Source organism: Lissotriton vulgaris, chromosome 6, assembly GCF_964263255.1.
Source record: "Lissotriton vulgaris chromosome 6, aLisVul1.2, whole genome shotgun sequence".
Classification (NCBI taxonomy): domain Eukaryota; kingdom Metazoa; phylum Chordata; class Amphibia; order Caudata; family Salamandridae; genus Lissotriton; species Lissotriton vulgaris.
Window position 1 is genome coordinate 1,780,780,699 of NC_141694.1, and position 16,774 is coordinate 1,780,797,472.

General features: G+C 41.7%; 1 protein-coding gene across 2 annotated transcripts in view; it reads left to right on the top strand.

Annotated features, from left to right (window-relative positions):
* The window catches only part of SCARA5 (scavenger receptor class A member 5), a 1,124,331-nt gene extending 1,108,618 nt beyond the window's left edge, over nucleotides 1–15,713 (top strand). For both annotated transcript variants that reach the window (XM_086928035.1, XM_086928037.1), the window contains exon 9: nucleotides 9,728–15,713. In XM_086928035.1, coding sequence (XP_086784161.1) covers nucleotides 9,728–9,864 — 137 coding nt within the window. In that variant the 3' untranslated portion in view covers nucleotides 9,865–15,713. The remainder of the gene's footprint in view (nucleotides 1–9,727) is intronic.
* Nucleotides 15,714–16,774: the final 1,061 nt, after the last annotated feature.

Sequence of the window (16,774 nt, forward strand, 5' to 3'; positions counted from 1 at the left end):
CTGGGTGTGTGAGTACCTGTATTGGCTAGTGAGTGGGTGTGTAAGTGATGGTATGGCTGAGTGAGGGGCTGTATGAGTGAGTGACTGTATGGGTGAATGAGTGGCTGTGTGAGTAGGTGTATATGAGTGAGTGAGTGGGTGTGTCAGTGACTGTGGATGAGAAGATTGGTGTGTGAGTGGTTTTATGGGTTTGTCAGTGGGTGTAGGAGAGGTTGTTTTAGTCAGTGTGTGAGTGATTCTGTGGATGATGTCATCAGTGATGCCATTTGAGATATCATCAGTGATGTCACTGATCATGTGATGTAATATGTGAGGCCCTAAGCAGTGTATTGTGGGGGTGTGAGTTATAGTTAGCTCAGGTAACTATTACTGCTGAATTTCACTGTTTTTTTTAAAGTGAAATTTCAGCCTAACTATAAAGTCCCTGTAACTTTGCTCTTTTCACTGGATATATATATATATATATATATATAAGACAAGAGAAACGCTTCTTCCGGGGTGCTGGGACCCAAGGGAGTTGGCGCAAATATATATATATAGTCATAAGCAGGGAATTATTGGGGGGCATATGTTATAATTAGCTCAGGTAACTACAACTGCTGAATTTCTAATTTTTTTTGTGTGTAAAATCTGAGCAAAACTATAGCGCCCCCATACCCTTTGGCTTCTCAGTGAATTTGTACTTTTATTATTCTATTTCCTAACTATTACGTCCCTGTAACCTTCGTTTTTTCCAGTGAATTTCATTGTTTTTCTTAACGCTAAAACAAATCATTCAATTATCTTGAAGAGCCCTGCACAGCTGGATTTATAAATCACCCCTTCTTTATAGACATCACACCTCATCAACCCTTCATTCCTCCATAGAATTATACTCTGTGCTTTTAAACCTGGGCCTTGCTGCCCTTGACCTAGGGCAAACAAATTGCTCAATCGCAGTTTGTCCTAATGCAACTAAACAAGTGACAGCAAGTCCACAAAACATTTACATGATTGCTTGTATTTAAGCCACCTCTTGGATGTCAGTCAATCTGAGCTCATGCCAGCTAAGGCCCAGACACATCCTTAGCCAGGATCAGGGAACTGCCTGCTGTCAGTAGATAACAGAATGCACAAATCTAGATATCCCTCTTGCAGGAAATCCCAGTGCTCCTGAGAATGGACCACTGGACTAGAGTTAACAAGGCCAGTAGTCATGGCACACTTTCTTCACTGTGTCAATAAGCTCTCAAAGACACTCAATGACAAGTTACAAAATCTCCTAAATCAGTAGGCCAGATTATGCTCCTACTTTCATACAGGCACACAATAAACTAGCACTGAAAAAGTTACACAGGTCCACAGAGATCATCAGAGTCACAACCAAAATAATCCATCTTTCATTAGGCATACTAGGCAATTGACCAAGAAACCGAAACAAACTTCACATACGATTACAATTGGAACAGAAGACCATGCTCAATAGCAAATATTATTTCTTATCACACTTTCACACAGCATAAACGCGGATGGTCGACAGAGTCCAGGACCCCACAGTCCAAACATGAAGGCAGAGCCAACACGATTTGTATACAGAAAAGAATTGAGACCAGAAACATTGACCACTGGTTTAATCGGAAACTCTACAAAAACTGACTGGGGCCATTGAGACCCTGATTATGCCATCTTCACCATCACAATAGAAAGACTGTCAATTACCAACAGCAATTTTTTGTATCCATAAAAGGAGCATAGTGCTATATAAAAGGAAAAACAACACTTGAGGCCCTTCAAAATAAAATACCGCTCTTCATTCCTGACAAGCCACAGGGCTACTCAACACCATCTCCAAATGACATTTGCGCCCACTAATAAAGTAGCTTATGTATTGCTTCTACCTCCACACAGCAGAACTGACTATCTGATCGAAAAAGTGGTGTTGCAATCATTATTCATGGCAAGACAGAACGGAATCAACTGCAGTGGTAGGGTCCTGCGGCGGCACAACATTTAAGAACAAACATAAGCTGGACATTAAAAACCTGTGGTTAAATTAACAAGCTACTGTGCACTGCTACAGCATTTACAACTATCCAAAAAGCAGGACCAGTTAAGTTATTTGATAAGCAATGATATGCAGCATATCCCATGTAACCAGTTACCACACACGCCTACTATGCAGACAACATACCCAACAGTGTTAACAATCAGGCCTGGGACTATGAGGAACATGTAATGCATGGGCTATGGTGAGGTGCAAACTTTGTGCGCCATTCTTCTTTCGGATTTGCGGGATTTTCATTTCCAGCAGCGGGTCTTGCTGGGTCGTCAGCCTTCTGGTTGCCGCATGTCTTTCACACAACACCATCATGTAACTTATAAATATGCTTCTCTTTGAAAGGTGCTGCAGGAAGGCTATCGCTCTCAGCAAGACAATGTAGTTGTTCACGTATGTACTGTAGGGTTATTCTTGTTCCCTGCAGCAGTGTTGACTCTCATTCTAGCAGTGGATTCTAGTGGGTTGCAGCCTTCGCACCTTTGGATTATAGCTATTCGCTCCTCGACCCCCTGGCATTACATTTTCTTCATGTTCATAGACGTGATCGGCAGCACTATGCTCTGTTGCCTAAGTGAAAATAACCACGATTTGGCCCACCTGGGGGCTGAAAGAGAAACAAGAACAGGAGACCGTGCTTGCTTTAAAAAAAAACCCCAATATATATATATTTTTTTAAAGCAAATTGTTGAATCTGTCGCGATTATTGCCACAACATTTTTAAAATTGCTTTTTTGGCCCTGTTCGGGTCTCTCCGGGCCTTACCACCAGACCTAGGTGGTCAGGGTATTCTTACCCTGCCCTCTTCTCTTTTTTTTACGTTTTACTTTGGGACTCAGCTGAGTCCGAGTCCCAAGATGGATGCAAACACTACCTGGTTGAAGTGTTGGCAGGATAATTTGTCTGCCCCGGGGAGGTAGTGGACCCTGGGGCCGGAAACAGCCCAGGACGGGGGCCGCCTGTCCCTCATCCTTCTTACAAAGAGACAAAGCCCTAGGGAGGTGGTGGTCCCCGAAACTATGAATGGCCCGGGAGAGGGGGCCCCCCTCCCTCAGTGGATTGTATTCACAACCCGGGAATATATGGATGGATGGATATATATAGGTTGTTATAGTTAGGACTTCGTTTCCAATGGAAGAACGTTTTTTGCATTGCCAATAAATTTTGTGCCATTTGATGAATATTGACGAAATTTTCAAAATTAGTACGACGCTCAGTTGAAAGTTTCGGGGTTATTCCTGAAGCACGGGACAAGAAAAAGAAGGGGTTAGAAAACACATTTTCCCCATGCAATTTACTATAAAGATTTTAGACATGACTACATAAGTGTAAAGTTTCTTATTGCAAATACAGAGCGAGGGTGTGCATTTACAGTGCATAAGGGAGTATATAGATTTGCCAATAAATGTACTTGTCACTTGGTGACCCTGGCTTGCAGATCAGGTCTTAATTGTATCCAGTCTCCTTAACAGAATGTGATGGGATACATTAGTGTCTTTCTAGATTGGAATTGGGAAGAACTTGTCTGCAGAAAACACACTGTACCAGTTACTGATGATTTCCCTTAGCTCTATTTCTGGCACGTGGCTTTTGTGCACTTGACTATGATTGTCCAGAGGAAACAAAATGTAGTGAATTCTACTGGCAGAATACACACGAGAACTGAAACTATTAGACACAATTGCACACCAAGTGGAAAGTTCTGTGGCTGCCAAAAATGTTTAAGTTAATAGTTGGATCCAAAAACTGGTTTATGAATAGGACTTTCAATGTCATGTCCTGCAGGGAACACAAAGAAATGCATTAGAAACAACGGGCCATATTATCCTTCACTCTGGGAAGGACTGGGGGGCAGATGTATCAAACGATTTTTTTGTCGCAAACGCTGCGATTCAGTAAAAAGCAGCGTTTGCGACCAAAAAATCAGAAAATGCTATGTATCATCTAAAACGCATCGCAATATTAAGGAATTGCAAATTTTGCGATTCCTTAATATTGCGTAAGCATTTAAGGAATCCCAAATTGCGATTCCTTAAATGCTATGTAAGAAGCAATCAAGTTTTGCGAATTTACAGTAAGAAATCGCAAATTACCACCAACTTGTAGTTGGTGGTAATTTGCAAATTCTTTTATAAATGCACTTTTTGGCATTTGTAAAGGTGTCATGTGGCGCTCATACATGCCCTTAGGGCATGTATGTGCACCATATGCGCACACATGTAAATTTCAGTTCAGGGGTGCAGCAGGGTGTCCTTAAGACACCCTTGCACCCTTGAAGTTATTCTCAATTTGCGATTGGCAAATTGCGAATCGCAAATTGAGAATAACTTCCCATTCCTTCCTATGGGCCTCCTGGCGGTGAACAACCTTTACAACAAAACTTTTACAACGCACTACCATTACAACGCAGGCATTACAACGCAAACCATTAAGACGCATTGCGCTGGGGGGCGCTCTAGGATAGGGAATAAGTTTAATTTTCTATCCAACACCTTCCCTAGTGTCCACGGGGACTGGAGTTGGAATAGAAAATTAAACTTTTCACTATCCAGCACCCCAAAGCGCTATGCGTTGTAAAGGTTTGCGATGTAAAAACCGCGTTGTAAAGGCATGCGTGGTAAAAGTATGCATTGTAACGTCATACATCCCTCCTGGCCCATAGAAATGAATGGGAAATTATTCCTTAATTGCGATTAGCAATTTCCTAATCGCAATTAAGGAATTTTAAGAAATTGGGAAAAAATAGCAAATTTTAAATACATATCATTTTGCAATTCTCAAATAGCGATTCTCAAAAAATCGCTATTTGAGAATCGCAAATAGGTATTTTGATACATCTGCCCCTGGGTGCGGTCTTGTGCTAAAGTAGGTGTGTGGACCCAAGAGAGCAAGACCCTCATAACATATAATATTCTGTTATTATCATTTTCTGCCCAGGTGAAATGGTGGGTGGAGAGGAATTCAGGAAAGAAAGGCTGGTTTATGTGCCTTCTTGGCCGCAAAACAGGTCTTTTCGTCTGTGTTTGCACCAAAGGGACTCACCATCCCTGCCAGTGGTAAGGTACGCCCTTACACTCCTAAAGTGTCCTAAAGACTCATCCGTACCATCCCCAGTCTTAGTCCAGGATAATACCAGCTAAAGGATGGCCCAACACTGAGCATCTTTCCCTGTTTCCGTTTGCACTCTGATACCAAAAGGATTGCACCGACTATGGAGGTAGGGGCATAAATTAGTTCCACAGTGTGCATTCCCACAGTGTGCATTCCCATGCCAGGAGGTTGATGGAGGAGAGAGAGAGAAGGGTACTGCCCCCATCTCTGATGAGAGACAGTTCACCACCGGCAGACATGGTCCATCTATTTCGACTGTAGAATAGGCCATTCTGTAATGTGGGCCTACTGTTAGAATTCTTGCCCTAACATTGTTTTAATGTTCCATTCCATATTTTACCACTGCAAATGAAAAACGTTTCCTGGTCTCGAGTTCAAAGAAACTCTATCTCACCCTCTCTCTGTATCTCCCTTTCTCGCTTTCTTGCTCCTTTTGTCCCACACACTTTTCCCTCCCCCTCTGTGAGGTACTGAATTATTAACTTGGAGGTGGAAAAGGTACTAAACAAGTGCCTTGTTACATGAACACAGTTTGAATGAGAAATCAGTATTAATTCTCAAACTAATTTAGTAACAAGAGGTGAATTAATGAATAAAGACAATGCCAGAAACCGCTAGATGAGTGTGCAGGATTCAAGCAGAGATTAACACTGTTTTGAATAAAGCATCTTTGTGACATATTCAACAAAAAGCTATGATCACAAATAAATTAGATTTCTGATGAAATATGACAGTGCTGCAAAATAGTCTTCTGTAGCATTTTACCAAGTCGAAACATGAACATGTTGCTACTAATCTTAAAGCAGGCCCTTGGAAAACAGTTTTGCCAAGATCAGTAAATACTCTTTAGACCAATATGACTGCCAGGGCATCCTATTTTCAAAGTTGACATCTCTTCCTTTTATACATTATGCATAATTTATTAAGCCATGCTGCGTTCTGCAACACACATAGAAAGAGAAAAATGCCTCAGAGGATTGTTTTTGTGCAGGAAGACACACCTTCCTGCACAAAAACAATCCTGCTAACCATGTAGCACCCTTGCACCATGGTTCCAGGCTGTAAACATTGGAGCTAGGCAGCACATTGTGTGCCAGTACTAGGACAAGACAGGAATGTATGTATTACGTTAAATTCTGAGCTTTGCCACCCTTTCCCTGTCACACAGTGCAGCTAGGTGACTTGCAGCGCTGCCTGACTTCATGGTACCTATCCCTTTTAGCTTGCCTTGTTGATGTTGACATTTTTGATTTACTCATAAGAAACACCATCATTCACTAAGATGATATCTTACCTTGAAACAGTATGTCTACATTTGTATTCACTGTGTTAGACTCCATAACTTAGCAAACATGCTGTCATAACCCTGTATTCTTTGGGCCCGATTCACAAAGGTATTCCCCCATGCGTGGAGAAGTGTGGCTCAATGGTTAGAGCGGCAGACGCTGATGCAGAGGTCTGGCCCGGGACCAGGGTTCAATTCCCGCCTCGGCGGGTCTTGGGCTCAAAAATTCCATGGACCTGATAATTCTCGCCGGACCTGATAATTCTCGCCTCGGTGCCTATTCCAATCATGGAGTCCCACTCTTCAACTCTGGGCAATAGCTTGCTTAATCTTCACAACGGCCCCCACAACGCTAAGGATGCCTGGCTTCCACCTTGGGGGTGCCCACGAGTGGACGCCTCACAGGGAAAGCCAGGATCGGTTCCACAGCGGTATTCGTACAAGCGCCTTGAGACCCTTGCGGGTGAGTAGTGCGCTATACAAGTATCAATTTACATTTATGCGTCAATCATTGCTGCATTTCTGAAGAAGGTAAATAGACATGGGCCGGAGATGACACATAACATTCCAAACTGTGCCAGGAATTCCACTGCAGGGGCACTTTTCTAGGCTTACATTTGTGAATGCTTGGGAATTGAGGAAAAAGGCAAAGGTCTGCTCAGCAGGCAGAGATGTGAAGCTCCATCCCTACATGTACTCTTCTCTTTATTTTTCTAATGAAGTCCTTTGTGTTTGATCCCGTGTCTTATCTTTTGCGCCTCTTGGTAACTTCATTTTTCTTGTGTCACATTCGAAAGAAGCCCAATAAGCTGCCTTTTCAATTCAAACCAAATAAACGGGCGATGTCGTTTTGTAATGATGCTTTGCATCATGTAAAATAAGGGTATCTATGGGCCAGATGTATCAAAGGGTTTTGCCCATTCTGTGTCTATGGGGAAATGTATGGATACATATGGCCATATGTTTCTATAGCAAATGACCCCTCTTAGATTGAGGAAGGCAGAGCATTCTCATCCATTAGAATTTTTTCTCCAAACGCACATATTCAATTCTTTTGCACAATCCCCATATAAACATTAATTGGTAAAATTTACTTGCCGTCCAGTGGCCACTAATTAGTCATCCGTAGATCCTATCTATAACTACTGAAAAGTCACTTCTTTTAAATAATATCTCTGCTGTTTTTACCTTATCTTAGCCTTTAAAAATGCAGGAGCACATCTTACTGCCAGGAGAATACAGCTACAATTACTAAACTAAATACTCTACTGTGTAACCAAATTTGTTTACAGAAAAATAGCTTTTGCATTAGCTTTTCTTGGGTCTTTGGAATGCGAGCAGACCCATAATCCATGAGACCAGATTTATCCAGGTTTTGTATCCCCTTTGCCCGACGCAATGGGGCGCAAGGATGACACATAACCTAAATGAGATTTATCAAGCCATGCAGGGCCGCCATGCATGCCCTTGCATGACTGGACAATTTTGGAGTAACGCAAGGCAGTGCATATCGCTGGGGTGCATTACTCTGCCCCAGGGAGGCGTTCCATGGGTGGAGGGTGAGTGTTCACTCGCATCCAGGGAGGCGTTCCATGGGTGGAGGGCGGGTGTTCACTCGCATCCACCCATGGATTATGGCATATTCACAGATTTACCATTAGTGATGGACCTGGAAATGCATCAAAATGCATTCAGAAGCACCCGTAGAAAGAGGAAAATTCCTCTGAAAATAGTTGTTGTGCAGGAAGGGGTCCCTTCCTGCACAAAAGCAATCCTGCTTCCTCAAGGCTTCCTGTGCCGGCGCTAGGCAGCCAAGAGTGCACCACCCAATGCACAAGATAGGAATGCGCCATATGAACAAAAATACAGCGCATTTCTGGCTCTCCCTTTCAAGCAGCGAAGCAAGGTGACTTGTTGCATTGTGCTGCATGAAAAATGATAAATATGTCCCAAAGTGTTTACCTTGCAGCTGAATCGTTTGCATTCTAAGACAACTAAACCATCACAAGTCAAGCATTCAAATCTGAGACAATGGGAAGTGACAAACAGTTGTGTTTTCCCCCCAGGAAGAAATAGTGAAGATGTGTCTTCGATTGGGGGCGCCCTTTTCCATAAAACACTGGGCTTGTGAATGCTTGACGGTGGCTTTGTTTTTAGACAACGTTTACCTTTTCCTAAGGTAATTGTTTAAAAAAAGTTAGCCAACATATGATTAAGTTGTTATAGACATAGAAATTGATTGCTTTAAAAGGCTTCGGTTTCTCATTGTTTATTCCTTTTATTTGGAAAAGGTGCAGAGAAGACAAATATCCACAATATGTGGCAGTATTTTATAACAGATGTTGAGGTTACCTTATTTTTTCTTTTTGATTTCATTTTTTTACTGAACACAGCATGTAATAAAATATTACATATACTTAGGGATACATTTTAATAACATAATTAATGCAGGATGAGTAATTGAATGCATCTAAGAAAAAACTATTTATCTAAGAATATGTGTGCAATTAAGTGCAGCACAGGCAGGAAAGTTGTGGTATGTTTGTTTACGATGGTTTGGGGTACTATGTTTGTTTACAATGGTTTGGGGTACAGCTTATGTAGTTGACAGGATACCCTTGTACCGCAGCTACGAACCTGTATTGTATTTTCTCCAAGACACTGTATATCTGAGATAATGGTAAAAACGATGAAATTAATTGTGAAGAGTAGGCAAGCATGTAAGGAGGCCTGCATCTTGATCCACATCTCTATTGTCAGGTGCTGTTGATATTCTGGTCAGTGCTTAATATGAGCTGCTGGTTTCCAGTACTGGGCACCAGCACTTAATTGGTTTGCACTGCTTGGCACCAGCACTTAATTGTCATCACCACATTTATGACACTCTGCCACATGGTGGGCCTGCTCATCTAATTTATAGATAAACAGAACATAGGTTGTTTATGAATACAATATACATAAAAAAACAAATACCCAACTCCCCAGCCATTTCAGTAGCTTTGGGGACCTGGAACAATCTAAACTGTTGCACTTGCAGGAGAGAGAGAGGTGGTTAGTAGTTGTTTTGATTCCGCCATCGGCAGCCATGACGGGGCAAAGGGTGGTGCACGCTGCAGTGGCCTCCTGGTTAGGGCTGTCGAACTTAATATTTTTCAAATCAAGCACGAGTTCTGGTACAACTAGGAACCAGAGAGATGTAAACCGACATTAAAGATAAAAGAGTGCATTTTCTGTTTATAAAATGGCAGAGGGATTATGCAGTCTTGTAACCAGTTTCCTTGTCACTGTTTTCACAGGTGTCGGGCGAATATGGATGGACGATGTTGCCTGTAAAGGAACCGAAGACTCAATCATGCAGTGCGTCTTTTCAAACTGGGGTAAAACTAACTGCGGCCACTCTGAAGATGCCGGGGTGACATGCGTAAAACAGTGAAGCCGCCATCTTGGGAGTCAGGTGGCCATTTTCGTCAGGATAGTCCTGCTTGTCAGTAAAGCAAGCAGCGTTTGAGAGCAAGGAAAATAGCCTTTTTTATCAAGGAAAGTATATGGAGCAAGCAAGGAAGCCATGTTCCCCTTGGAAAGTAGCGTTTTCCGTTATTGAATCTGCCAAATGCAGCAAGGAAAGAGTCCTCATCTGCGGGAAAGACATCAAATCTTCTGTGAATGCAGCTATTTCGACCATCGTGAGCAGGGAAAGCAGTGAATCCCTGCTGGAAAACAGCAACTTTTCGCAAAAGTAAATAGCTATTTGCAAGTCGTAGCAAACATTTTTACTTCATATTGCAGCCATTTATGAACAACAAATGATTCATTTCCTGACAGAACAACTGAAATTTTAGACTTCGAGGCAACCATTTTGAGCAACCAAGGCAGCCATGTAAGAAAACAAAATGGCCGCTGTATTCCAGGAAATCAGACAAACCAACATTTGCAGTAAGGGAAAAACAACGTTTGCCCTTTTTGAGAGACCAGACTAATACCGCAAACTGTAAAGCGCCTGTTCATAGACTCGAACTTCCAGCAACAAACATTTGAACAGCTTTTAGCTTCACATTTTATATGGTAATGTCATGTACTTTGTTAGAGAATGCTTTCTGGGATGTGCTGTTCCCAGGAATGTCGTTTATTAATGTTAACTCTTTATGGTCAATTTAACAGCAACGGAGCATACAGTACTAGATCTCTAAAATATTGTCATTAGTAATTGGGGTTACAAGCAATGAGTATTTGGGAGACCAAGCCTGCTATGGCAAATATCCTATGTGATTGAAGTATTTTCTGATTCAGCCAGGAAGGCAGGCTACTTCCTAACATTAAACTCAGGGCCCAAGGTGCTAATCTCATCCCATCCTAAAAGCATTTCTTGCCCAGCATCTTTGATGTGAATGGAGATTATTTTTAGGTTGAAACACATTTACTAATCCCCGTCTCAAAAACATGAAATGGACAGGATTTTCATGTATCAATACCTTCGAATGCCTATGAATGGAGCAGTGGATGACTGCACATTACAGCAGATTGCTGACGCTTCACTCGCTATTGCAGAATTCCCACTGCCTTTTTTTATTACTGCCCTTGACCCTTAAATGAACAGTGCTTATGAAGGAAAACAAAATAAGCATTTTGTAAGTCAATCAATCAATCAAAGCTTTATTTCGATATACAGAATATCATAAAAGCACATAAAAATATAAAACCACAATTCATTAACATTACATTTTTTTAAATGGATTACGATAGAAAACCATTCATACTTCAATAAATATTGTTTAAAAAACATATTAAACATTAGCAACTTTGTGAATATTTTAAAAGAATTAAGCTAAAAATACAGTCATCTAGTAGCCTTCAATCTAATCAGCCATTTTGTAAGTAGCATTGGTGGAGCACGCAGCTCTCTTCACTGTCTTTTTGCAGCAGTGTCAGTAGGCCACTTACAAAGCTGTCCCTCATGAGTAGCTGCCACTTTCCAAATGGATAGCACCTCCTTTTGAAGTGCTGGTATCCGTTCAATAAGTTGAGAATATAATAAAGTCTCAAACCATTGATACATGGCACTGCAATTCAGTGGGGGGAGTGGAATGCCCTTTTCAGGCTCCCACCCACTTCCGAATCACAGTGCTCACAGAAAAACAAACCGAGAAAACATTGGTCCAAATGTACAAATCATTTTTGAGGTTGCAAACGGACTGATTTGGGGGCCCCTTCCCCTTTGTAAATGTAAAAAAAAAATTGTTTAGAGGAACACTGCCTCTTCTTAAGTAAACAAAAAAAAGGTTATTCTTTAAATGTGGTACCATTCCCTTTATGGGAAACTGAGTGCAATAAAAAAAGTCTGCTTTATTAAAAAGCAGTCACAGACATAGTGGTCTGCTGACCCCAGCAGGCCATCATCCCTGTGATGGTTGAGATCCCTAGTGGGTCACAAGTGGCAACCTACCTCATTAATATTCATAAGGTAGGGTTCATTTGCAAACCACTAGGAATCTCTAGATTAAATTGAACACTTTAATTAATTTGGAATTGTGATTTCCAAATAGCAATTCAGTAAGAATCACAATTTGCAAATAACAATTCTTAATGTCCCACTGTGTGTAGTAAGAACTAATAAAACAACCAAGACTGGAGACGAGCCTTTAGTCTAGACATATTAGTCACAGTGTCATATAAGCTCACTGTATGGCTGCCGGGTGGTCCTCATTCCACATGACACCTTCTACTAGGTCTGACTTTGTAGCCAATAGCTCACATGACTTAAAATACATACTCACAATGGTAAAAGCAAGTCATGAAGCCCTTGAGTGCAAAGGGATGTTGGTAAAAAAGATAGGACAAGTTTATGGTGCCACACTCGACATGGACATAAGTGAACACTCACATCAATATAGTGTAAGTAAAGTTGTAGGTACCCGAGCTCTGTGCCAGATTTATCCCAAAGAGGATTAACGTGCCTGGCCTGATGTATTACAAACATATTGCATGAATGAAATCACTGGGTGATATGTAAGGTTAGTAGAGTTTGCAAATGTAAACTATAGAGAGCATTGTCAGGTTGTGGGATCTGAATGAACCAAGAAACATGGGTTGCATATGTTATCACAACAGCTAAGACATCCTAGGGTCCGATACACACAACACGCTGCCCACTCAACATCACATCACACTTGCATTGACTCTCAGTTATGCAGATCAGAAGCTGAAGATTGTGGATAATGGGCCATAGAGTGTACTAGAGGATCCCCCAACAGGTCCATGAGGCTGGGCCTGTCAAACTACATTACTGAGTTGGCCTATTGGTAGCCCCTGTTATACTATAACCCACTCAGAGTGGAATGGAAACACACCAGGGCAGAAGTGTGGCTGAACAATGGAAGGAGAAGGGAGAGAGACTTGGTAGCACCTCTTATGAGATGGTAATTGCTCTGTCCCGTCTGAGAAGCAGGCAGCTGGATACAGGCACAATGAATACTTTGCATCAACAGTAAACATTCTTTAGGGGTTAGGAGAAAAATAGAGCAGTGCACTTTGATTTTTACCAGCTATGGTATGACTCTCCAGTCTGCAGGCAATAGTAAGCTGTTACCAGCTCCAGAACCCACCAAATTGCATTCCCAGAGACTTGAAGTGAGGAAGTTACATGTGATGGGATTTGGAAGGGAAGGAAACAAAAGTGCATGAATACTAAGCTGAGTGATGAGTTCACAGGAGTGAGATGCTGGGAGCAAGTTAGAAAGCTTTGCCAGGTGAAGGTGCAGTGAGCGAACTCTGGTTACCCTTCTCTGGAAGTGTATCGGTCTCACCCGGAAGTCCTGGCCTCTGTTCTCTGATGGACCAGCTGCCACATGCCCTTTTCCACAATCTACAGGCTTCTGATCTGCATTACCTAGCAGCAGTGTGAGTTAGATAGGTACTGAGTAGGCAGGATGTGTCGTATACATACCTTCTGGTGCCTCAACTATTGTGGTAACATACTGAACCCCATGTTCCTTCCCATACTGAGCTTGGGACTGGGCAGCGTTATGCAATATTTTGCTTATTGTGCTAGACAAGACGCAGTGTGTTCTTAATCAGTCGGGTTGTTTGTCAATGTGTTTCTTTAATTTACCTAATACTTGTGGCAGATGCTGAGACAGTAAGAGTAACATGTGCTTTATTTCCATTGTTAAGTGTCAGGAAGGGTCATAAGTGCGAGTCTCTCCAGTCAACAGTGGCCATACATAAAAGGTCAAACATAGCTGCACATTTACTGCATGTCATGTTATTATTGCTTGTGGATAGGTTATCTGTAGAAGTTATAAACAAAGGTATTCACCCAGCACCATAAGATGAGTTCAATGCATTGAGATAAGATCTCATTAAAAGGACTTTTAAGAGTGAAGCTAGATGATTGGGTAAGCTGTGCCTTGTGGTAGTTTTATTCAATGCAGCTATGTGTTGTGACCAGCTCTCCATCTACAGATGGTAAGTTGGTTGTTGACTTGTGATGCTTCCCAGGATGAAATGTACTTATAGTGTTAGTTTTCTCAGTGTTTTGATTTTAAAATACCCAAGTGCCTGCGGCTCAAAGCACATACACGTTACAAATGTGGTCTTTGGAAAAATGCTTTTTGACTGAACTTTGAGGCTTCTCAGGTCTATGCAGAATCCCTGCACCACCTTCCCAAACACACTGAGCCCACACTTCCTCAATGCTGGAGGCAAACAAATGGCGCATTCATAGACCTGCGTGTTTCGCAATGAAGGTAGAGAGGATGTTGGAAAGCTCTACTGGAAGGTGGTCACCCTGATAGATGTATACATCACCTAATCAAAGTGGCAGGAGCCCTTCTTTACATTACTGGAAGCGGAACTCTCAAATGGACCTTGGCAAATGTAAAATGATATTAAGTAGTTGTTTTTTTTACAAAGGAGGTATGTCTTCACAGATGAAGGCAAGCACCGCAAGCTCCCAACATGAGGTTTTGCATCAGACATTAGACAAGGCAGAGGAGTGATTTCACAAGCTGGACAAGTCGACCAGGAAGTCTGTTTGGCCTCTGCAAGACTGTGTCCTGTTGGTGCTCTGTCAGCAGGACCACACAAACAACATGTCTCACTGCCTTCTGGAAACTTAGTTGATACTCAGATAGTATTGGTGCTGTTATGTCCCTGCCTTCCAATCGAGGAGTGCAATAAAGACTATAATATGAGTGCCTTATAAGATTTGTTAATATGCTATAACAAGTGCAAATTATTACCCCCTGTCGGCTGTCTCATACCCACATTGGCTAAATGGAAAGATTCAAGTGGACTGAGCAACTCAAGCCTGATAAAGCAAATGCAAGGGGTGAGAAGATGTTCTGCTAGAAGACAGTGAGTGGGTGCCATAGTCTCAGAAAACCGAACGTGCCGCTCTACATAAGGTAGTAATGACAACAACTGCCCAAATGACAGTCTCCAGGATGACCACGACAGTCTCAGTGGCTAAATCTTCAAGATGAAGAAGGTCATCCCGTTCTACATGAAGGACACCAGTTCAAGTCCCAAAGGATTTGCCTCTTGACAGTACGGATATCGCTCTACCCGCAATCCCCTTGGGGACAGCTACCACAATGAAGCCATCTTGTTTTAAGTAAGTAAATCAGGCTTCCACTTGGCACCCACGAAACACCGACAGCACCGGCTCCCCATGAAGAACAGCTCATTGAAAGTGAGGAGCATTTAGGAGCATTACATATGTCATTTCTATGTTGTATTGAGCAACTGTCTCTATGCATCACTACATTTGTATCTAAGCATCTCCTGGAACCTTTTAATCCTATGACTTGTGTGTGGTTTGAAACCAACTCAGCATTTATTGCTGTGGACTGTGAGAGACGTCAGCTATCTAGTAGGTGGCAGAATAATTCAATGCACATTTGAAGCTTAAAAACACAGTACCCCGCTGCATGAGGTAACCACACTTGGCGTTGACAAAATTCACAAATGTAATAGGACAAATAATACATTACACATTTAATGGCTGAATACCACAGTTCACAACTGCATGAAATCTCAAAGTTTTGGAACATTTAGATAAAGTGCCTTCTTCATTACACTAAGAACTGATGGTCTATATCAAACCACATGCCTTAGTTACCAAAAGTGGGCCTGGGTTATTGTTTATTTCCTTTATAAATTGGCCCTGGTCTATGCTTCTGAATAAAATGAGCAATATCAACTATTTGTATCTTTGTATTGAGGACCAAAAATTATTTTGTATTTGCTTATTAAGAAAATGTAATAAATGTACAACAAAGAAAATCCCTTTTTTTCTATCGTATAAGAATCATACTGCTACTATGTTCAAATGTTTTTCTTATGCAAAAACTAAAAATAAGTTTTCTAATATAATCATAATATTGGCCAGCAATGTCTTATTTAGCTTCCTATTTTGGTATTTTACATTTGTTTTAGCACTCTGCATGGATCAATTATTATCTGCTCTTGTTTTGAATACACTGTGATCAATACCCATGTTTATTTATAAACAAAAGAGAATTAATAAAAAAAAAGGCCATGGTGGATGTAGGTGTTTAGTACAGTGAAACAGACTCTGTCCAGGAGTAAAAATGACTGTGCAGAAAATTATTTTTATGATTGCCAAACATGAGCAGCCAGAGAGCACTGTGTATATGCAATGTAAAGTAATTCTGCTTTTTTCGCTCTCTGGGCCATATTATCAAGAACGGCGATAACATTATCATCGCTTTAGCGGCAGGAAACTGCTGCTAAAGCGGCAATAAGGGGCTTGATAATATGTCCTTGTGAATTCTCATAGAAGCCCAGGTTTGATGTCCTTCACACCATTGCCCTATTAGCAAGCTGTCGCTAACAGCAGTTAGTGACAGCTTGTAGGCGGTAGCGAGTGGTTTGGGTCCCACTTTGCATATCACTAATGACATGCAGAGTGGGCGTACCCAACCTGTTAGCAACTGAAAGCAGTCGCTAACGTCGCTATCGCCTATTAGCAAGGCAGGTGTAGCGATGGAAATATTAGCTAAGCGCGAATATCTCCAAAAACTAACGCCTTCTCAGACCAGTTCTTAGCCATTATATCCAATGGGAGGTGGATATAATGGCTAAGACCCTGTTAGCCATAATGCGTGAATATCGCTGTATTCTCAGCGATATTCACGGATTTTGCCGCTATCCGGCGATGCGTGGCGATATAAAAATTGCAGCTAAGCCTACTTAGCGATAAATATCTCTAGTTGTTGGTAATATGCCCCCTTATTCGTGGAGATGCAGTTCTTCTATCCATCCTTCAGCTCAAGTGCAGTGGGGCTGCTGTCTGAAAATACAGACTGTTGTACAAAGATGCA